The sequence below is a fragment of the Ambystoma mexicanum genome, chromosome 1q, assembly GCF_040938575.1.
Source record: "Ambystoma mexicanum isolate Mex_15411 chromosome 1q, UKY_AmexF1_1, whole genome shotgun sequence".
NCBI classification, from domain to species: domain Eukaryota; kingdom Metazoa; phylum Chordata; class Amphibia; order Caudata; family Ambystomatidae; genus Ambystoma; species Ambystoma mexicanum.
In genome coordinates this window covers 698,018,622-698,042,485 of record NC_090922.1, presented here as the reverse complement: position 1 = coordinate 698,042,485, position 23,864 = coordinate 698,018,622, and the positions used below count along the sequence as shown (strand labels likewise).

At 45.7% G+C, this 23,864-nt stretch overlaps 1 protein-coding gene across 2 annotated transcripts in view; it reads right to left on the bottom strand.

Moving 5' to 3' along the window:
• The window catches only part of FIRRM (FIGNL1 interacting regulator of recombination and mitosis), a 1,502,596-nt gene that overhangs the window by 365,472 nt on the left and 1,113,260 nt on the right, over positions 1-23,864 (bottom strand). For both annotated transcript variants that reach the window (XM_069641302.1, XM_069641303.1), the window contains exon 16: positions 15,469-15,558. In XM_069641302.1, the coding sequence (XP_069497403.1) occupies positions 15,469-15,558 (90 nt within the window). The remainder of the gene's footprint in view (positions 1-15,468; positions 15,559-23,864) is intronic.

Genomic DNA, 23,864 nt, shown 5'->3' with positions numbered 1-23,864 from the left:
TTCTTCGTCAGAAGATAGACCTTTGGCTTCTAAATGGAGGAGAAGTCTTCTTGTCTATCTTGCAGCATCTTGTTGGAGAAGGTCCTGCAAATGTCACATTTATTTATAGCATGAGAATATAAACAGTAGATGCATTGCTCATGACGATCCTTCATGTAGACAAGTTTCTTCATGCACCTCGTGCAGTCCCTGAACAGGGAAGGCTTCTTGGCAGTTGGAAGATCAGCCATGTTCTGAGAGGATTTCACTCGACGATTTTTTGATAAAATAAAGTGTTTTCTGAGCCCAGAAACACAGAGCATAAAGCTCTTGAACAGGAGATCTTAAAAAGATATAATTTGTGTAAAACAAATATATCTAACAGGAAAAACTATACGAAAAGCTCAGAGAACTGGAGGATTCCCTATGTCAGACTGCAGCGAAAAATCTGAAGATGGCTGACTGGGGCGGAACTTAAGCCCTGCCACCTCATTGGTTGGGGCCATAAAGGACCAAAGTGAGGTGGAGGGAATACACAAGTGAATGGCTCATAGACCATAATGGGCAATCTACAGTCATATTTCTATGGAAATAATGTATATATTTTAAAATTTTAATAATTATTTAAATCACAGAGGATTCCCAGTCTGACGACGGGGAATATTCAAGCATCTGAATCTATGAAAGATCCAATGCTGGAGAAATACACAGTCCAAGGATACAGGGGCAAGAGGTCTGTTCATAGCAACAAGAAACAGGCAAGGGAAATCAAAGGACAGGTCGAAGAGCAGGCAGAGGGTCCAACAGGAAGCATGCACCAAAACAGGGATCCAAGCAAACAACGGTACTCACGGTTGAGCACTGCATGCTGGGCAGCAGTGGTTCCATCTTAAATGTCCTGTACGTGGATTCCCTTGCGCCAGCATCCGCAGTGTTCCAACGTCGCTATGGACTGCACATATGCACAGAGCAATTTGCCGGTGTGTCCTGGGATATGTGGTCCCTCCCGCGCCTGTGTCTGAACAGCCAAGTGCCCCGAATCCTGATAGAAATCTTTCCTCTGCATTAGATGGATGCGGTGAGGGTAGACGACTGGAAGGTGGATCTTCTAGGACAGGTGAAAGACCGATCCAACCTTAGAAAATACGGATGGTCTCACCCATAAAATCAATTTTTCTTCAGAGAAAATGAGGTAGGAAGGATTCACAGAGAGCCTGGAGCTCACTCGCCCACCTCACTGAAGTGATGGCAACCAGAAAAACACCTCAAAGGGGCTTAAGGCTCAAATATAGATGCCATAAGAAACGTTGTAGGATGGAGATTCAAATCCCATGGGGGAACAATAAACTGGCGGAAATGAAAATGGATAATCCACAAAAAATATAACAATTAGCATGGTAAAGAATGAGCCCTGCTCTGGAGTCCTCTTGAACACTGAAATAGCAGCCGGGTACCTCTTTACACAGTGCCAATCTGAAGGCCCATTTGGACCAAGAAAACTATAAAACCTAGAACCGAATAAGTTGGACAAGAGTAAGGGTCCACCCTCTTTCCCCCCCAGAATGAGGTAGAGAAGTTGGGTCACCTGTTGCAACAGATTGACTTGAGAGCCAGCTTCCTGGCAGAACAGAGCACAACCGTTAATACTTTTCTCTCCCTCACCCGTTAACTGGCCATTCCTCTAGTCCGGGTGAAGCACCCTGTTTTAGGACTGGGAGAGCACATCAACAATCGCAGGGAGGAACCTGGGAGAGCAGTTGAACAACCAGAAGCGCCAGGTACCACATCCTCTGGGACCAGTCCAGTTTCGATCATGATGGTTGTGCACATGAACCACCTCAGTCTCCTGGGGACTAGCGGAATGGAAGGAACTGGAGGGAATGCTCAGAAGTTGACATTTCACCCTACAGTAAATGTGTTATGAGTAGATCAACCACATAGGGGAAAATGCCATGTAGAAGAACTTACACTTACAGTAGACAATGCAGGCAAAGGGGTCCACTTAAAGACATCCTCAACAAGCAAATAGCTCATACAGAACTTCCTGACAAAGTTTCCACTCACGGGAGGCCGACAAATGCCTGCTCAAGGTGTCCAAAACAATGTTCTCATTCCAGCCAGATGGGCTGCTAACAGGGCGACAACCTTCTACAAAGCCAGAGTCCAGAACCACAGTAGCACTGCGTCTCTGCACCAAGGCAGCAACCACACAATTCATCCTGCCTTAGCTTTTGCATCAGTAAGTACAAGATCATCATTAACTTAATTGTGTTGGCAGAGGCAGAACATACTGGATGTGTTGGAAAGCCATGCTGTGTTTCAACGTTTAGCAGTGTCTTTAAAAGTAATCATTTAAAGGCCTAGCGGGAAGTGAAGCGAAGTGCATCAAGTGATTAGTGTGATCAGTGGTGGCCATGGGTGAGGCCACTACATCCGCGTTTAATCAGAGCTTGGTTTCTAGGGCCTGCCTGGACCTCCTCCCCTAACGCTGCTTGGACTCCTGCGCTATTCCTGCCTCCGGCTCTAATGGAGTCAACGAGGGGAAGAACTCCATCTGAGCACTTGACACTCGGTGAGCTTATAAGAAATTCTCTCATACCGTGTGGTCGAGTTCATTATATTGCGCTGTGTGTTTTCGTGTACCTCTGGCTTGTATTTTGCCCAGCTTTCCTCACCTTGACTCCTGAAAAGGTACTGTACTCACACGCTTATCTGATCAATTTTGCCTGCATACCTGTGAGCTCCAGCCTGGTGGGTTCTAGAACGCAGTCTGGGGTACTGGTGTACCAGTGTATTGGGAGAACTTCTTCAAAGTCTCATTATTTTCCTCCTGACTTGGAGGCGTATTACTGCTCAGTGTGCTGCTCGGCAGTTCTGCGCTCGCTGCAGGGTGCTTCGGGATTGTGGGTGTTTGTCAAGATCACAGTCTTTCAGCACCATAGCCTGTCTACTAGGTGTTTCAACTAGTGTCATTGTCTCTAGTGATACTTTTAAATTCAACCAAGTATTCTTTTCATCTAACTAATGTCAAAGATGCACCTGCACAGTGAAACCTCGCAAATCCTGATGCCTCTGCTAAACTTGGCACCGATTTCGGATCAGGATATGCTCTTGGCAGTGTTGCTACCTTTATACCCATCCCCTATCACAGGCCCATGAGAATCAAATGCCCTTATCGATCACATTGACCGAATCGAAGTTAACCTCTGATCTGGCCCTCAAGATGACATTTAAGTGGTCGGGGTTCGGCCTCTCTGCTGGCGGAGGCAGCTTCTTCCTCTTGTGCAGGTAAAATAACTGCTTTTTATACCGTGACTGAAAAGACATTTACAGCCTGCTAAATCTGCACTTCCGCCCTCCAGTCTCATTGATAAAGACATTGTTAATAATATATCTTGCCATATGGAAGACTTGGTCAGTATGTTGAATACTCCCCCCTGCAAATTCCCTGGGCTTCCCCGGCTCCTGTTGCATCACGACTTTCGGCTGCTTTTCACAATCTAAAGGGGAACACTGATCCCTCAATTTGCAATGCACTGCTGGAAATCAACCATTAGTGTCACTATATGAAGGGTTGAAAACAAACAAAATCGCATTCTGTTTTTTTGAAGTCATTACTCATCATTTGATAATGTTAAACTGCATAATGTGGCCAACACCTTTATTGCTAATTATGGGTGGGATCTTGGGGTGCAGCTGAAAGTGGTGGATAATGATAAAAAAAACTATCACAAAGGGCTTCCTGACCTGAACCTCCCAGTGGTTAAGATTCATTCTAAACCTTCGAGCCATCACCTCTTTGTTTTTGCTGATGAACCTCCCTCGTGGCAGTGGTACTATGTCAGGACTGCGAGTCAGGACTACCTCAGGGATGGGATGCTTGTATCATTACAAAATCTCCTATTTCGTGCCGACGAACACCCCTGTTAGCCTGTTGATAAAAGGAAACTCAACTAATTCATCCTCCCTAATTGCCAAATTACCAGTGGTTGATTTAACATCTGATTCTGGCTCAACCATAATGATGGGTGAAGTCGATAAATCCACTCTTGCATTCTTTCAAACATGAAATAATACAACGCCTAATGTGAATACTCTAGATGGAACTGTGTTTTCCACACCACTTATGATTACACAGAAACCTCCCAACCGGAAATATGTTAAAAAAAATAAACATACCTATAGGTAAAAAGAAAAGGCAGATCTATGAATCTTTTTTGCGATTCTTGGTAATGAATCGTTTAATAAAAAATATATTTTTTTAAAATGTTGCCCATCTCCATGATATCCGAAGAATCGGGTACAGTGGGACTCTTGGCCCCACAATCCAATCAATTGGGAAGCATTATTAGATCGGAACCATTGAAGGCCCTTCCATCAGGCGCAAAACTGGTTTTCCTAGTGCATGTAGCCCAATCAGTCTCCAACTAGTAAGTCTCGTCTGAATGAGCCATCTGGTGGGCTGTTTATCCGGCCGAATTACGGAACAAGCTGAGTCGAATACACAGAATGTTGTCAACTCCGCTATTGGTAATTAGTCAGTGGAAGGGAATCTGTCTACACTGTTTCCTATTGATAAACCCAAATATATTTGACTAACTCTTCTAATCCCTATGACTGGACATCACATTGGCTTCTTCCTTCTTGCACAATTGAAATCAAACCAGCAATTAAATGTTGAACCCCAGATTAACTTTACTCCCGCATCATCAAACTTAACTTGGGATTTCTTAACACTTCCAAGGCCTGCTGTAAATCAAGGTTTTTCATCATGTCCAAGGCTTTCTATTAATCACAATATTAGAAAGTTGAGCCGGGATTTTAGACCAAATACTTTATCAACTAATCCAGTACACAGTGTAATCAGGGGCTCTAAGGGGAGTGAGTTTGTGGCGGCCACCCATTTTGACATAACTTCATGGACTTTTCCCACTGGCAATCGGGTGGCTCAGACTTCTCCTGCATTGGTAAAACAAAATGACCACCCGCAGGGCTTTCAGTTATTATTATAAAGTGTCATATCAGAAAATAGAATCAATATTAAATCGTACAAACATACTGTGATTGATCCGCCTAATCCCTTCGCTTAACGCAATAGTTAGCGGCAGGGGCGTCATTTAGGGGTCGCCAGAGGTTGCGACCTCTTTAAAAAGAAAACATTTTTTTTTCTTATTTCATTTTTAATGCAAGCTCCTGGGCTGTGGCCAGCACCATGTGGCTGTTTACTTCTGGAGTGGCTGGCTTTCTTGTTCAGGCCCCTTAAAAAAAAGAAGAAAAATAAGAACAGGAGTGCCACAAGTCTAACACTTTCAGCACTGGCCATAAATAAGAAAGAATAGGAATACCAAATAATGTGTCTTTCTAGAATTCCATACAATAATTACTAGACTCATTAAAGGTTTATTTCAGGCACACTTCAGGAGGTGAGTCACTAATTTAGTCTGCTCTTAAACACCTCAACTCAGCCTTTCATACTTCTGAGGTCGATAAATGAGTACCAACACAGGTTGGGTGATATTGGGTGTATATTTTTTCTATATAAAGTGCTTAAGCGTAAGTGCTATATAATAACACATCATTATCATTTGGTCATGGACGGCTGCTTGCATTTACAGTAATTTGGCAATATGGGCATATACACACTGATCTCAGCGAAACATATGGCGACCCATTCTTGTATGAAATGTACATCACATTATAGTGATGTGATATAACCATATTTTTCGAAGTGTACAATGCTATGTGATGCCACTTCCTGTTTTGTCAATGGGTGTAAGGTCGTGTTCCAACGCTTCCCGCGATATCATTTCGGGGTGGGGTCAAATGACATCCCTTCCTGTGATGTCATCAGGGGGTCAAGGAATGTGTGACGTCACTTCCGCTACCCCAGGCATTTTGGTGAAATGGCATCCCTGGTTAGAGGTGCTATAGATTGAGTGGACTTTATAGCTCACTATAGAACGGATCAGGCAATTATATTAATAAAATCCAAAATTATTCACGATCTACTAATGAACGAACTACAAGCAGATTTTCTGAGCTTCACAAATTAAAGATTAATACAAAAAAAGCTAAAATAATGCAATGCACCAGTAAACAAATTGTTAAATCCTTTACTTGGCAAATTGATCAGGTGCCCTTGGAAAGAGTGCAGGGTTTTATATATTTGGGATTCTCCATCTTTGGCAAACAGAATACATCTCTTGTAAGAGAATGGTTGTTTTCAAGTGGATCGGTACCAAGAAATCAATTGGTACAGGTGGATTCCAGGTATGGTAAGTACTCCATTCTCCCCTGTTTAAAACGATATGAAGGGAAAATAGTCCCCAAAATGTCATACAGCATTCAGCCCTTTTTGGGCCCTGGACCAACTTTCTAGTATCAAGGGTAGATTGTAGAGGAGGGTACTCCAAATTTCACAAGGCACACCTCTCCCTGTTATTCAGTATGAATGTGGTCTTTTATCACTCAAATGTAGGGCATTGTGGAAGTACCTATCATTTTATTATAAGTTATTATGTCCAACTAGCTCACCCTCATTAAATACGGACCTAAACATGGTGTTGATTGAAAGACATTATGTTTTTATGTGTGAAATTGCAGATTCTTGTAACCAACTACTAACTGATTTGAGTCTTCTTTCGGTCTACGTCATAGTTAATACACGGAGGGTTAAAAGATTACTTTATAGGCAAGCTTGGGCTAAGAACTGATTTGTTTCATTCATATGACTCACTTAAACATTTGAGACTAGATTCTAAATTAGTCAGAGTTGTTGCCCCTTATCTTGCCGTGTACCGTCACAGATCTGTGAAAAATCTGTTTATGTCCCGTTGCAATCAAGTACTTACCTAGGAGACATTTACTCGTTTCGATATGACGTCAGTCGAACAGGGTTCATTGCAGGTTCTGTGGATCCAGCAATTGTTTGGAATCCTTTGAACACTTAACAACAACATGTCCTAACCTTTGGAGCCTTCGGGAAATACACTTTAGTTCATTTTTACCAATTACAGCAACAATGTCACATGACTCTTATGCAATTTTGCTGAGATGGTCGAACCACCTCGCTGGTTATAGCAGTCACACTTTTTTTTAAATCTTTGATACTGGAGTGATTTGTTTACATCATGAACTGGTTATTAACAATGACTGCAACAATGTCAGCAGTATAAGGTCTTACATTTTAACATCCTTTAGCAACTAACTTCCTATGTTTTATTGTCACCTGAACTTGCAAACTTTTTTTTATTTTTTAGGTAATCATGTCCATCTTCGGATTATATATTGTACGATGTCTCGACAAACTTTGTTGTCACCATAGTGATTTGCTTGAATTGTATTTATTTTGTTCTCGGAAACATGATCATTCAAAGTGTTTTGCTTAGTATTTTGTTTTATGTAATGTTTTTAATATAAAAATTCTACTTCAAAATGTAAAGTGATTTGTTAAAAGGTTTTTTAAACAGTATAACAATAAAGAAATAAAAGAAATTTGCTTATTCTAACCATAACTTCGGACGGCCCCAAACGCAGAGGCCTGAGAACGAAAGCCACAATAACGTCCGTTTCCACGGCCAGTAAGGTGAAACATATGCCACAACTGCACTAGCGCCGCATAGAACTTTCCCACAACCGCTAAACAAAATCACCCGAATATACCATGCTAACCCAGTGTTGAATCCAATTTACTCAGTACAAACACCTCTAATTGGACTGCAGTCGGGATGATTTCACCTCTCACATTTCATCTAAACAACCCACGACTGGGCTGCATTATCACATGCTCAGCAATCAAGAACGCAGCAAATAGCAAAGTTTTGATGGCAGCAGAAAACCTACCTTGCTTAGTCATCACCAACACCTGGCTTATACCACCAGCCTTGATAGCTTAATCCCACTTAATTGCAAGATCTTGGTTAGATGGAGTTGTACTGGAAAGCATGCTCCAAATAGCCAGTCATTCAGATAGAGTAAAATGTGAATCTGTTCCTCTAGGCGGAGCAGCCACCACCACCACCAACAGCTTTCTGTATACCATGGGAGCTGAAAAGAGACTTAAGGGCAGGAACTCAAAACGTGTAGTCGACACTGACAACCATGACCACAAGATAGTTCTTTGTACTTGGGATGGATCAGCACATGAAAGTAAGTGTCCTGAAGGTCCAGGGGCACCAGCCAGTGCTGAAGGCCAAGAGACAGCAAGATGTGGGCATGGGTGACCCTCTTGAACAGGTCTTCACGCAGGTACAAGTTCAACAGCTTCAGATCGAGGATAAGAAGCAGAAACCCCTGGCCCTCCCATCCTACTTCGGCACAAAAAAGAATGGTAATACCACCACTTTTTATGCTACAAGGCACATGCAAGTTGGACCATGGCCTCTGCATTGAGCTATGTAATTTCCTCCTGCAGAAGGATAAAAAGGACATCTGGAGACATCAGAGCACAATGAAGGGGGGATGGCATTTCAGAGTGGGTAAAGGGGAGGAAGTAGTAACCCTGTGAAACAACATGTAAGGTTCAGGTGTTGTAGTTGGTATCATAAACTCTGAGGCAAACAGGGACAACCTTGCACACCCCCTGGAACCAACATCACAGGGTACAGTTGGCTCCATATGCATTACCCTTGGTACCCCCTCCTCCTCAACCGGGGACGAATGGACAAAGTCAAAATTATAGTGGATGCAGAACCGTTGCCCTTAGTGGGGATATCACTTTTATTGTTTGTCAGAAGGTGTCTAACCGTTACCCATGTGGGCAAATGAGTACAAGAAATGCTGCATTCTGCTGTAGAAGGCAGATGGCTGCTGGACAGCCAGATCTAGTCTTGGTAATAACTCTACCCTCCTTTTAAAACAACATGCCCAACATGGGGCCAAAAGACTGGTCCCATCAAACCATTGAAGGGCATGCCAAGAAGTTTAGTCTGTACACACCAGGTGTAAAACCAGATTTACGCATCTGAGAGTGCACCCAGAGTACAGTTCCCGAGCCCATTGGGCGGGCCACGCAAACTGCAATGTTTAACCCACCCTACTTGATCTGTCTAGCAGCCTCCTTTCCGTTATTAACTAGATCATAGTATCCCACTCCTTTCTAGGGAAGGGTGGTCTGTTGACTCCTTCACCACTTTCTAAAGGGTGTGGGAGTACATAGTCAGGGCACAGCAAGCATACACAGCTCACAAAGCCAGGCTGTCAAGAGGCAAAAGCTTTACGGGTAAGAGCATTCAGCTTTCTGCTCTCTCCATCAAGTCGCAACAAGGAAAGGTTGTCCGCCTTTGTCACTGTCAAAGAGGCCTGAACCACAAAGCTCTAAGGCGTGGAGTGGGTGCAGGGTAAGTATCAGTCAGACAGGGCCTTCATCGCAAGATCCCAGTCAGTGGCTGAGTTTGAGGAAGGCTGAAGACAGATTGCCATCATACAGTATATGAAATGGCTGCACTGACGGGGAAAAATAATCTCTTTGGGAGGGCTTTGCTCTAAAGGTTCTGTAAAGTATTATTGCACCCTTACAGGGCTCATGACCCCCAGACAGTCAACTGCATCTGTGATGGTCCCCTGAAAAAACGCAATGGGTTTCCCATAGGCTGAAGCCTGCGTGAATTAAAATTCAGGCAATGTATTAGGGCAACTGGCATCCTACAAAGTAGTCACGTCAGTCAGAACCAAGAATCTTTCAGAGAAGTCCTCTGCTTCACCCTCCTCCATGGATTCTAGCACGTAACATGATTTAGTCACTATTCTCGTCAAAGATTTGGCCAACATTATAGAGGAATTCAGATCTGGTGGCTGTTGCAAACCTCTGGTTCGCCATAGAGTAGCCGGGGCCCAAGAGCGGAGCAGATGAGCCAGCAGTGGGGCCACAATCCAGGCAGGCGCAGCAGAGCGGCCACGAGAGGTCGTGGACCAAGCTAGTGGGCGCGTGGTTACCGGCCAAAGAGGCACCTCTGCTGGCCTGAAGATAGAAGCCACCAGCACTGGGGCATTGGCGAAAATGTCCTTTTTCTGCCAGAACTCCTCCAATTGCTCGAGGGTAGAGATGATTGGCACAGTATAGACAAATTGTAGGTGGTGGTTCTTCTGAGTAAGAGGTTGATTAACTGAAGAAGGAGTTGCAACTGTACTAGCTGGAAGATGAAAAACAGTGCCACCGTTTAAGAGTCCCAGGGAAAGTGGGAACTCCAGGTCTGTCAATGAAGCAAGGCTTGTACTTGGAAGCAGAAAACTCCAAAGAAGCCAGATATTTAGGAGGTGTCCTTCTGACCGTATGTAGAATGGAGAAGTGTTTTGTTGCTTATTCCCTTTCGTAGGACCTTCGGGTGCATGGACGGACAGGATCAACATTCCTCCTTGTATTGATCTGGATAAATGCATCACTTGTGAAGGACAGACAAGGATTTCTAGCTGTCTTTGCAGGACAAACCTACAGGCACTTGGGTAAAACTGGACAACAAACTGCTGTCAAGCAGTGGCGTGATCCAGAAGCAGTGTGATGAACATGCAGAAAAAGGGAACCATCATCACATGGCACAGTTGGCTCAATATGCATTACCCTTGACATCACATCTGGAGCCATGGGTACCAACAATGACAAACTGAGGCAGCGCAGTTACAGTGTTTCCCATAGAGACTGAAAAAGTTTCAGAAGCCAGGCAGACACATGAGGGATATATTTAAGGCGTGGAATCCCTGGTAGGAAGGGGTCGATTAGAACAGATTATATGAACTAGTTTGTTCCCACTAGAGGGGCTCTCACATTTTCAAGTTAATAAGGGCAATCAGATATGGAACCCCTCGCTCTGTGCCTAGAGAGAAACAGCACCACGGCCACACCTCACTGATGATGCCCAAGAATGCATAAAAACCTGTCTTGGGTTTTTATTATTATTAGGGTATTTGGTGAGCGTAGACCTAGCTTTGGGAAGAAACGGAATGCTTTACAGTCTTAAGAGGAAAACAGGGTGAGGACAGCAGAGAAACAAGGGAGTAGGGAGCTAACTACAGGGGAGAGGAGTGTGGGCAATTCTGCAACAAGGGATCTACAGGCAACCAGAGGAGGAAACAGTGGGGAGCAGCACACCCAGCTCTCAGGTAGGGTGTGGAGTGGAGGATGTGTGGAACTAGGTGTTAGGGAGGAGTCATTGCTTGAACAGAAGTGTCTTGAGCTCCTTCCTTAACTGTAGAAGTGAGGAGGGAAAGGGGAAAAGAAAGTCTTATGTTGATGGTGGGGAGGTTCCAGAGTCTTGGGGCATAGACAGAAGGCCTGTGTCTTCTGGATCTTTCTTTTCTGCACCGACAGAGTTCAAGTCTGCACATGTCCTGAGTCCGGATGTTCTGATTTCTGGTAGATCATAGGCCTACAGAGATGCAGCTTGGGGATTTCAGGGTGATAGCCTTGCAGATAATGCAGCAGGATTTGAAACGGATATGTGCTTGCAGTGAGAGCCAGTGCAGTTCGATGTGGGTCAGGGGATGTGGTTGAATGGTTATATGTGATTTTATTGCAGACAAAACATCTTAATACATTTATAAAGACACATTAATAACTTGAAAAAAATAACGACATTCCTGTTACATCGCCCATATTATCCACATGCAGATGTCTGAGCAGGACGTGTTGGCGAGGCCAGTTCAGCGCGGGCCGATTCGGCGCGACCACTTTGGCACAGCAGACATTTTGGTGCGCCCATTTTGGCACACCACTTCACTACAGGAACTTCTTGCCACCGGTATGTTTTGGTGTGAGGGACAACGAAAATGGACAGGCGGGCTCGTACTGGCCCATAGGACAGTAAGGCAACACCCAAAGCACAAGGTATAACATGCTAGTGTGGCTCCGTTTTTTGGGACACTATTGGACAGTCAGTTTGGTAAGGTAGTTAGTTCACTGTGCACGTGGTCAATTTCACCAGTGTTACTGAACCTCCCCTTTGGGTACTGTTAGGAAAGATTTCATAATTGTATGTAATGTTCCCTCCATATGTACACCCCCAAACTTTTTGCTGCTGTTTAGACACCATAGACTGACTTTGCCAGAGAAGCACAGCCTTCAGCTGCACTCCTCTGGGCTTTCGCTCACTTTTAATGGGAAAACTAACCTGCCCTTAAGACAGTCAGTACTGGGAGACTTTGTTTCCCTTAGTCCTTTTCCAATGCTGCAACTTTTCTGCAACATGTAACAAGTGCACAATGTACCTTACAGTACAATGTACATGGGTCTCAGTCAATTACAATGACCCTAGATACTCTCGATTAACTTTTTGTGAGATGTGCAGATGAGTCATGGACAGGGCTGGTGGCAGCTTATCTTTTCATATATTTTTAACCCTTTTCTGCCATGTTAAATGCGTTAACCGCGTTTGGCACAAATTGGTGGCCTGGCTCTAAAATGGCCATGCCACGAGGTTCTTTGTCCTGTCCTTTGGCCATCTTGCCCCTTTGCCTTCCCCAGGTCGAGCCGACCTGGGTCAGTCTTTATTTGGTCATGCAGTTTCCCGCGAAACGCCAAGCTTTTGCGGGCTTCTGCATGCATTGTGTGTGGGCCTCCAGGATGTGGACTGGGTTGTCTGTCCCCAATACACATCCTGGGTGCCAGATAGTCTGCACGACGAGTGCGCCAGGACTGGAGCATACGCGCTGACCGTGTTGCCCTGCCGCGGCAACAACCTTTGCAGGTGCGCTGCATTTGTGACCCTCCTGCCCCTGAAGCCTGCTGCAGTGAAACTAGGACGATTCATCCACCCGTAACGGAGAAATCGCCACTGTTCCGTTTGGGAATCATCACTGTAACTCAGGAACTGAAAGTGGCAGAGCCGTCATATTGCCGCACTAGTACCTGCAACCGAAGTGGACTCGACTGGCGAAGTTTGGTCCGGAGTGTGCAGGGGGTCGGTGAGTAACCCTAACCTTAACCGGTGGCCCCTAGCGCCACCAGCCATTATTACGCGCGAGTGGCCCTTGGGGGTCCCTCTCCTTTCCATTGCTAGTGCGAACTAGCGACTCCATCCCGCACTCTGGAACTGCCTCTGCCTTCAAGTGGCCCTACCTGAATAGTGGGAACTTATTCTTCATCGCCTCATCCACCTTCCTGAGCTGCTAGAGACCCCTGAAGAGACCCTGTTTTGCCCATTGGAACAACCGCGTGCGCTTGCATTGCATGTACTATTTAGCACAAGGCTCCTCTCTTCTTAGGGCTTGGACTGCCTCTTAGTTAGGTGTGCTGTCGATGTCAAGGGGCCTAAAGACTATCTGCACTGCCTGTTTCTCCCCCATCTAGGTTGTGGACATATTTCGTGCATTTAACCCTTTAGACCCCAATGGTCTTGTATATATCTTGTATTGATTGGGTTGTGCTGGTTTACTTAGTATTGCTGTGATTCTTTTGCTATGGTCTGAGTTACAAAGGCCTTCTAATAAATGGGTCTATATTTTTGATATAACACCCGTCTGAGTAATTTGTACTTATCCTTGCTTTGTGTGCTCATTGAAGTCTTTCAGTCACCCTCACCCCTCCTGAGACTTAGTCTTGACCGCCTGCCATAGCTACCTTGATTGGTCTGGCTTGTGCAGAGGTTACCCTGTTCCAAGAAACTAGGCTGGCCTTCTGAACATCTGCCCACCAGGTCAGAGTTCAGAAATCCGTCTTAACAGGTACCACTGAAACTTTCGCACAGGGAATTGTGGACCGTGTGCCACTTTTTCATTGGTGTCTGAGCCAATGTTCAGCCTCAGTCCAACTCAGCTGACAGGTGAGCTGACTCTGCCCCAGCCTCAGCGGCCCTCAGTGCTGCATCAGTGTTCATCAAAAAGGCTGCATGGGGGGGCGGGGGCTGTGGGTATTTTCGTAGCTTTTTCTGTTTTGCTACCTTGCCATCTGACCTTCTTTTATAAAGTCAGTATTCTGTTATGGGACCGAAGTAGGTAGCTCAGTGGGTTATGACACCTGCTGCTGAAATTGGTGTATAACCGGTTGTTTAGCACAGGTTCAAACTCATTACAGCTTTCTTAGTCTACCTTCCTTGCGGGATTTATATTATTAGTTCTGTTGATTGATGCGGCCAATCATTAACGTTGTTGCAACAGCGCCTTGATGTCACACGAATGAGCGCAAGAAAATATAAAACACATTTGAATTATTCTCCTATTTGGAGCGCTTAGAAGCATCTGTACAGCAGCACTATACCCTTAAAACACTAACAGAACTACTCTTGATTAGGTACAAGATTGTGTCTGTATTCTATTCTGTTTAATTATTTATTGCATTTTATATATGTCCATACTCGGACGCACATGTGACTTGTTTGTGCTATATGAAAACCTCAAATAAATAAACATACAGGCAGGGAGTTCCATCAGTATCCAGAGTCACTTAGGGACTCTTTGTGCGCCCTGCCTTATCTCCCCCCCCCTCCACCCCACCAGAGTCCCCAGATTGGTCCCAGGACTGGGTGACCTTTAACCCGCCACCCTCCCTGCCACTTTTTGGTGGAATCCACTGGATCATTCTTTGCAAATGCAACACGTTAATAGGGACAGTACCTGTCAATGTGCTGCATTTGCAAAGAATTATGCTTTAGAATTTGGCGTGAGGCAGTTTAGACGTGGCTGCAATGACGGCCACATCCAAACGACCAAAGAGGGTGTACCGTGCATATGCATATATCTATTGTTTCTATAGTCTGTCACTGCCATCTTGTGGACCAATTAAGAATTATAATCCTGGTTTTGTGCTTTTTAGATGTCTTTTCACGTAAACCATATTACCTTCTACCTACTTTTGCCTTGCTAAAAGTCTTTAAGGGGGGACCCCCCCACCCCTGGGTCCACAAATACCTGTCTTTCCTCTTTCTCGTCCACCCCTTCATACTTTTCTTTTTAACTGAAGTCTATTTTTTTCCTCACTTAAACCCAAACCTGCAATGCTATATACATTGGCAATATTCCAATATTTTTCCATCCCGGCACTGTTTTTTACCCTCTTCATTTTTGTATTCCGTTATTATTACCCCTTTATTTATTGTGTCTCTATTTTTTCCTGCAATGTAATCACTGGTTACCGGTCAAATTTGCTGAGTCCTTTGATGAGGTGAGATGCAGAATGAAGGTTGATTTTGATAATGTCGTTCAGAGGAGAATTGCATACATTTCAGTGCTGTGCTGTGCTTGGGTCCAGGTTCATATGACTGGATATGTTTCCTATGGCAATGCACAATGACGTAAAACATGATTGCAGACCATCATCACGAGAGGACACCCTCAAAAAGTTTATTTTGCTTCCTTAATACTCACTTGAGGAGCTCTCATTGTTTGTCAAAGTATAATTCTGTGTAATTCAGTTTACCATTCTATTGTAATACCATTAAGCGATAATCACCAACGTTGACATACAATTCACGTGCTGATTTTCCACAACACAGCTAGGCTACAGGGAAAAATGTTAAGGAAGCATGCCGTGATAACTTTAATAGAAAAAAGATATACACTTACCTGGTGATCAGAGGCCATGAGGAATAGAAGGCGCCTGAGTAACACAGACAGATGATAAAGTTGACAACATTCTCCACGGCAAGATTTTACCTAAAAATTAAACAATTAATGTAGTTGAAGTAGTTACATTCATTTGTGTTAAAAATAGTAATAAGGCAGGTTTAAACAAATCTAACATAATCACTGTTACAGGAAATATATTTGCTGCACATGGTGTGGCATCAATGCTGTACCATCCACACTCACGACTGTGGTAAAATAAATAGCGGTATTGATATAACAAATAGAATTAGAGATGAATCGCTATCAACTACTGCACCGCGTGGCAGCCTGGGCGCAGCCCGCGCACAAAGACACCATCGGCCCCATCCAGGAGGGGCCTGCAGGAGCACTGCGCCCCACGCGAACAGCAGCCACACTGCCAGAGGTAAGAGGACAGGAGCCCCGCGGCGAGCCGCAGCTGCGGCGCCTTGAGCAAGCACAGCCTGGATCTCGCCCCAGTAATAAGCGGGTCGGCCCTGGGGGGAGGCGGAGAGGCCACACAATCGCCCGGCAGCCCTAACACCCACACCAGCCTGTGCAGCGAGTGAGCGCACCGCAGAGACCCACGGCAAGAAAAAGACACGCCTCACACCCAGGGCACATCAGGGACACACAGCAGGCAGGCCTAGCTACGACCCCACGCACTTGGCTGTGAAGTGGCAGAGCGCCTCCCGGGTCACACACCTAAAAACTGGCCATCAGCATAACACCAAGCACCGGAGGGAACCCCCCATAAGGTGCAGGACCATCATACACCACTCCAACTCGCTAAGGCACCAGAAAGAGATGACTAAGGTCAGGGGCTAAGCATTGCAGGCCCACCCACGAGGCAACCAGATTAAAGTAGCAGGGCTCACTGGTGCCGGACTGGTCACGTGGGTCACAACCAGACCCTACTCCGCAGAGGCTTCCAAACGCAATTACAGTGCAAATAGACCACAAAGAAGAGAGCGGACAAGAAACATACCGTTACCTAGCTACCACAAAGGGAACACCGCGCAAAGACTACATCCACAAGGCGCAACACGAAGCATGGGGAAAGATAAATCCAAAAGACTTCCCACTCAAAGCAGAATGGATCAAATCACCATTCCTGCACCACAGGCTCCCGACCTGCATTCGCTTTCCTCGGAGGATGTAGAGTCAGACCATACGATCTCCCTGAAGGACTTTATGGCCGCCATAGCGGATTCCCGCATATCAATGGAACAGAAGATGGACGGGATAAGACTGGATCTATCCCTCCTCAGGCACGCCCTTCAAAAACTAACGGCACGCACTGGTGAGGCCGAACAACGTATTTCCAACACAGAGGACGGGATACACAACATGCGACAGCAGCTTCTGAGCGTCACAACCAAGCTTAAGGTGCTGGAGGACAGAATTGAAGATGGAGAAGATAGATCTAGACGCAACAACGTGCGCATACTCGGCATACCCGAGAAAGCCGAAGGCTCATGCATGGAACTCTTTCTTGAACAGTGGCTCACCGACCTGTTCGAACCGGACTCCTTTTCCAAGTTCTTTTCTATAGAGAGAGCACACAGAATGCCCACGGGCAGGCCGGTACCCGGGCCCCCCCCCCCACGCACAGTAATAGCAAAGTTTCTAAACTACAGAGACCGAGACGCACTATTGCAACGTGCACGCACCAAGGGCATGATCACCTTCAATGGCTCCAAAATCACCATCTTCCCCGACTATACAAGGGAAGTGCAGAAAGCGAGATAATCCTTCGATCACCTCAAAAAGCAACTGTAAACGATGGGTGTGAAATACGGTCTGCTTTTCCCTGCACAGCTCAAGATCTATCATAAGGGAACTACAGTCCACTTTAATGACTCCAAAGAAGCATGGCGCTGGGCTGAACAACACATAGGAGACTGGTCGACCTCTCATGGCAGTAGGGGAAGGAATCATAGACCACCGCCTGACCAACAGCGAGCACCCCGACAACCACCAGCACAAGACCCGCCGGAAGACATAGGTGGATGACCCCCGCCTCGATCTTCAAAAGAGCCCCGATACTCAGCAGTGAGTACAAACTGAATCACTGAAACATCTGCAACACACCTTAACACCCAACACACGCTTGCATGATACGGTGGCAGGGACGTCTCGCATCCTCACGTTAAGGACCCCCCCCTATAAGTACACTCCACGTCAGCACTAGCGGTGGCACCCCCCAGTTATACACCTCGAGGGGGAACTACCTGAACCTTAAGTTTAGTTTGTCCCATGTAAGTTGTCCGGTTGACAACTTGAAGTTCTCATGTTCGGGCGACCGATGCTTCTAGTTGGGAGGAGTATAGGGTGGGGGGTTATGGGTTTGTTGAGTTTAGTTATGAATGGGAGCAGTCAAGCACAAAGCATACTAAAGTCGGACAGGAGGGCAACAGCACATGAACACAAAGTAGGCCGGCGCCTGGCGTCGCCATCAACAGCACACACTTCTCCAGCCACAGGCAGACATGGCATCACATAGCACCATCACCAACAGCGCCAGAACGCTCAAACTCATGACATGGAATGTCAACGGCCTCTGCAATGCAGTCAAACGCCCTTTGGTAGGGCAATACCTAAATAGACACGCACCAGATGTAATATTTCTGTCCGAGACACACCTCGCGGGCACAGAGTGAACCCTTTTCAAACGTAAAAACTATAGACTCGCACTCCATGCAGGCTTCATTATGGGCTCACGGGGTGTCATGATACTGATACACAAAAAACTCCCCTTCCCCCTGAATACAGTTACCTAGGACACCGGAGGCAGATATATATATACGCGACAGGCACGCTCTGTGAGCATTCCATCACACTACTAGCTATCTATGCGCCACCAACCCTACTATCGCCGCTACTCACCGATATCTCCCCCCTGATCACAAAAGACACCTGCAACATCACGATAACAGGAGGGGACTTTAATGAAGTCATGGACACAACCCTGGACCACTCACATCTACGCAATAGAAATCCCAGTGTACCCACCAAACTTGCTACATTTACAAATGCCCTGGGCCTGTGTGACATATGGAGAGATCTCCACCCCAACACCAGAGAATATTCCTTCCACTCTGGGGCTCATGCCTCGCTTTCCAGATTAGATTACTTTCTCCTGCAATCAACTGACTTACACAGGGCACAAGAAGGGTGTTTGCTACCCAGAGTTATTCCGACCATTCCCAATTGGTGCTTAAAATCACAACATCCAGGCCGACCTTCCCGCCTAGCTGGCGCCTGAATAATTACTACAAAAGCTAGAGACCAAGTAGCAATAGTAGGTCACACAGCCGCTCTCTTTTGGGCCCAATCTGGGTACGTAATTATTAAAAGTTCAAAGCAATATGATCAGTTATCAAAAATGTATAATGCTTAATCAAAAAAATAGATGAGTGTTTCATGGTTGAGTATCAAAAAAAGATTGTTTATCCAAAAGAAATTCAAAACAAAAAATGTCACTAATGAATTCTTAGTGAGGGAGCAATTGCCACAATCCATACATAATTCAGACTGAAATATGCCAATGCATTTCGGAAATCATTTCCTTCTTCAGGGCAAGTCTAGTAATCAGAGTGGATATGTACAAAAAACACACATTAACATCATAATATGCACATTTGTTGTAAAAAAATAAAAGAAAATGTAACATACCGATCAGCAGTGTTTTCAATAGTTGGTGGATAGAAAAGACAAAATAAGAATACCCTATAAGTGATATGAAATGTAAATCAATAGCAACATAAGGCAATGAAGTTTAGTTTTACCTTATTGATGTGGCAAATGGTGTAGAACAAAGCATACGTGCCCACAGAGAGATGGGCCAACTGCAATGTCGTGGATAGCGGGGGTTATTATAAAATCCAATTGTGTTCATAACAAATCGAATCTAGTAGTCAAAAACGAGGATCAGATCAGATGACGCGTCATTACTGGCATACGCTTGTATTTAATAAGGTAAAAGCGATGAAAAAATATGCCTTTAAGCACGCAGAGCGTGCAGATCCTCCTGTGTGTGGCTTCACTGCAGTAACTCGGACTGCCGTGTTAAGCCGTTGCCGAGACAACGGTACTTTTGTAGCACACGTGGCAAATCGAATCTAGTAATCAAAAAAAGAGGATCAAATCAGATGCCTCAATATTACCGGCATACAAGTGCATGTAATGAGATAGGAGCGGTGTGTTGAGCATGAATCAAATACCTTTAAGCACATGGAGCATGAGAATCCTCCTGTGTGTGGCTTCACTGCAGTAACTCAGACTGCCGCGTTAAGCCGTTGTTAAGACTACGGTTCTTTTGTAGCACACGTGACCGCTTTGCATTAGCAGGATGCGAGTGGTCACGAGTTAAGTTGTGTAGCAGGTGCTAGCCTGCGGGAATGAAGACATTAAATGTTTATGAGGTATGCCCTATCTATGCCCACAATTGTGATAGCAAAAAAATAGGAAAAAACTAAAATGATAAAAACAGAAGAAATACTCCAATGTTGAAGCGCAAGTAAAGGCAGCAGAAAGGGATATTTCTAAACTCCATGATAACACAAATATGTAACAAACTGGATCAATAAATGTATATCATATGAGCAAGTAAACAAATAAAAACCCCAAACAAACAAACAGGCAAGTACTGAAATCAACCTCATATGCTAAAGATGATCAAGGTCCAGCCTCGTGCGGAAGGTGTCACCCCTGGGTGGCACCTTGGGTCCCAGACGACGTCCGGGACATGCAGCAAGGCTGATCTAGGTGACACAAAGCTTAGTTTCAAATTGGAAATAGTACGAATTCTCGAAACATGTAGTCAAATACACAATAGGAAGCACACTGGAGGCACAAACAGTGCGACAGGTGGTGAATAGTAATGTATCTCAAACATAACAGTGATAGTTGATTTCTTCATTCAAACCATTCGGAATCAGACTGCAAAGTTTGTCGATCCAAAATGTCTCCCTGCGATTAAGGCGCAGGCCCAAATCCTCATGGGGATTGTTCTTGGTCAGAACTTCTAGGATCAAAAACTTGATTTGTGAGAGGTTATGATTGTTCGAGACCCAATGGCGAACCACAGCTGAATTGGGGTTGGAGTTGCGGATACAAGACCGGTGTTCGTTCCACCGTGTCTTCGCCGCTCTGGTTGACTGACCCACATAGTATTTCCCACATGGGCATTTGATGTCGTATATGATGTTCATACCGTCACATGTACCGAATGTCTTGAGGAGAATCTTCTTACCTGTTCGTGGACGAAAAATAACATTGTCTTTGATAACTGAGTTGCAAATGATGCAGTGTAAACAGGGAAATGTACCGGTACGCTGTGTGATCAATTTCGTCAAGGGTGGTCTTGTATGTACCAGTTCATCCCTGAGGTTCCTACTTCTTTGATAGGCGAAAACAGGTGGCTCATTGAATAGATTTTGTACTCTCTTATCATTCTTAAGAGACCGATTGCAGCAGATCATCCCCTCCCTGGTCCACCCTAACCAATGCGGCTTCATGCCCCAAAGATCGACGCGCATGAACCTCTACAGACTGCATGCAGCCCTGGAAAAAGCCGACAGCATAAAAGGCCCGCTAGCTTTATTAGCAATTGACTTCGAAAAGGCCTTCGACTCGATGGGAGGCTATCTGGGCCATAATGAGACACATGGGCTCTGGCGCGTACTTCATGAGCTGGGTGCATCTACTATACAACTGCCCAATGGCCAGAACTAAGGTCAACAGCTGGCAAATGGACCCTTTCAGACTGGGCAGAGGCACTAGGCAGGGCTGTCCCCTATCAGCCATGATCTTCGCAATTGCCATCGAACCCCTGGCTATTCTACGAAACAAACCACTCTGGGAGGGCTTCCGCTGGTCGGAGACATGGGAGGACAGAGTCTCGCTCTATGCAGATGACCTGCTCATCTACTTGAAAGACCCGTTCAACTCCTGCCATAGAGTCACAAGAAATGCTGAAGAGATAAGGAGCTTTCAGTGGCCTACGCGTGAACTGGTCCAAATCCACCTCATTTCCCATAGGTAGCATAGCAGCCACAGGCCCCGCAGACTGCCCCTACCAAATGGTAACAGAACAGTTCAAATACCTCGGTGTACAAATCACGAAGCATCTCACAGACTACACATCACTGAACCTCTACCCAGTCGTGACGAGGTTCGCAGAGGACACTCGCCACTAGATCTCCCTGCCACTGACACTGATGGGCAGAGCTGCCCTGTTCAAAATGATTGCTCTTCCCAAGTTCCTGTACATCCTGCAAAATGCACCGCTGCACATCCCACATCATGAATTCCTCAAAATTGACCGCATCCTTCAGAAACTACTCTGGAGCGGGGGCCACCCGCGGATAGCTCTCTCTACACTTCAGAGGTCCATCTGGGAGGGTGGGATTGGGCTGCCCAGACTGCAAACGTACTACTGGGCCAGCCAGATGGCGGTGGTGAATGACATGCTCCATGGGAACAGGAACCGGCCGCACATCAGAGGGATCAACACCAACAGTACAATACCACCTCTGGAGCTCCTGTATTGCGGCCTGGGTCGCACATCAACCCCCCACATGGCAACGCATATCGTGCGAATCTGGGCGGAAGCACACCGACACTTAGGGTGGGACTCGAAACTGACACTAGCCCAACCTCTGTGGAACAACAGTCTTCTCCCCGAAATACAGAAGCTGCCCAAATGGCCCGCCTGGGCCCAGCGTGGTATCACCAGAATTGGAGACGTGGTGCGGGAGGATAAACTGGCCCTGTTCGAGACACTACACTCTGAATTCACCCTCCCAATCACTGAAGGATACCATTATACCCAATTGAAACATGCTTTGCATGCCCACCGGCAGATCATCAGAGACACGCCAGAATGCACCCCGTTAGAGCGCAACATAGTTCAGGACCAAATAAAACGAAAAATCACCTCAACTATGTAAAACGTAATCACATCCTTTGCCATACCAGAACTGATCAGTCTGAAAGCCAAATGGGAGCAGGACGTGTGACCACTACAACCAGAAGATTGGACAGAGGCTCTGATGTACCCCCGGGAAGTAACTATCTCGTCAAGGCTCCGACGGGTCCAACTTAAGATCCTGCACTGCACCTACTATTCAATAGTGGCACTCTTCCGATTGGGCAGGGCTTCGGACTCATGTTGCCTACGCTGCAAACGTGAGGCAGGAACTTTCTTCCATATCATATGGGAATGCGACACTATACAGCAGCTCTGGCGGAAATGCTGTAATAAACTGTCCAGAGTCATGGGAAAACCAATACAAAGGGGACCAAAAGAACTCCTACTAGGGATTTCCGACAAATGTGATCCGTCCCGCTATGAGAAACTGCTCTGGTCAACCGCTACAGCGGTACTCAGAAGGAACATCGCGCAGCTATGTGGATCAGAGAGTACACCTAGCTATGACCAATGGGTCACGGACGTGGACATCTGTGCGATAATGGAACGCAGGGTGTACGCGGCGAGGGGATGCCCGCAAAAAGCGACCAAAATATGGCAGAGATGGGAAGATGCCAGCTAAGTACCCGACAAGGTGGGACAAGCAATATGCACTAGGTGGGCTGAGCAATGCCAGGCTAGCGGGCCGAACAGGAACAAACTGTTTCACGAGATCCCTCGCCAAAGGCTTGACGGTCCGAGGGGCTAAGGCCCCATTTCCTTTTTTCTCCTTTGATGTTTTTATCCCCCATGTTTCTTTTTCCCTTCCCTGTAATGCAAAGTGTTATTTGTAATGTTTATTCATGTTTGAAAATCAAATAACATTTTTGATTTTAAAAAAAAGAATCAAAAACTGAAAAAAACAAGGAGAGTAGGGAATCGTCAATTCTTCAATGCTATGGAGAAGACCGTGAAATTTCGGAACCCCAGGACGCCCGACACAACCAGCATTGATGAAACATCTGAAAAGAAAGGGGTAGTCTGCCTTGAAGAATGGGTCAAAAGCGGCACAAAGTACTTCTACAGCTCAAAACCAGGCTGAAGTAAGAAATGTGGACTTTGTGACGCAAACAGATGGGGCCCCTAACTCTGCTCCCATTACAACAGCGTGATCTCCAGAGATAAAAAATGAAAAAAATCATTAAGATGGCTCCGATATTTTGTCAGGGCAGACATTCAATTCCAATACCTGTAGCACAGGGCACGTCTGCTCCCTTGAGCACGTCGAAAGCAATAGCACCTATAGCAACTCCAGGTGCTCTTGCAGATTCCGGAATGATAAATACTGCTGTAACTTCTACTGGGGCCTCTGAAGTGGTCTTTCGGAAGGAGCCAGCTTAGGTCCTGCGGCCAACGAAAGCACTCCACTTCCGTTTGGAATTCCTAAGATTTGGCTCGA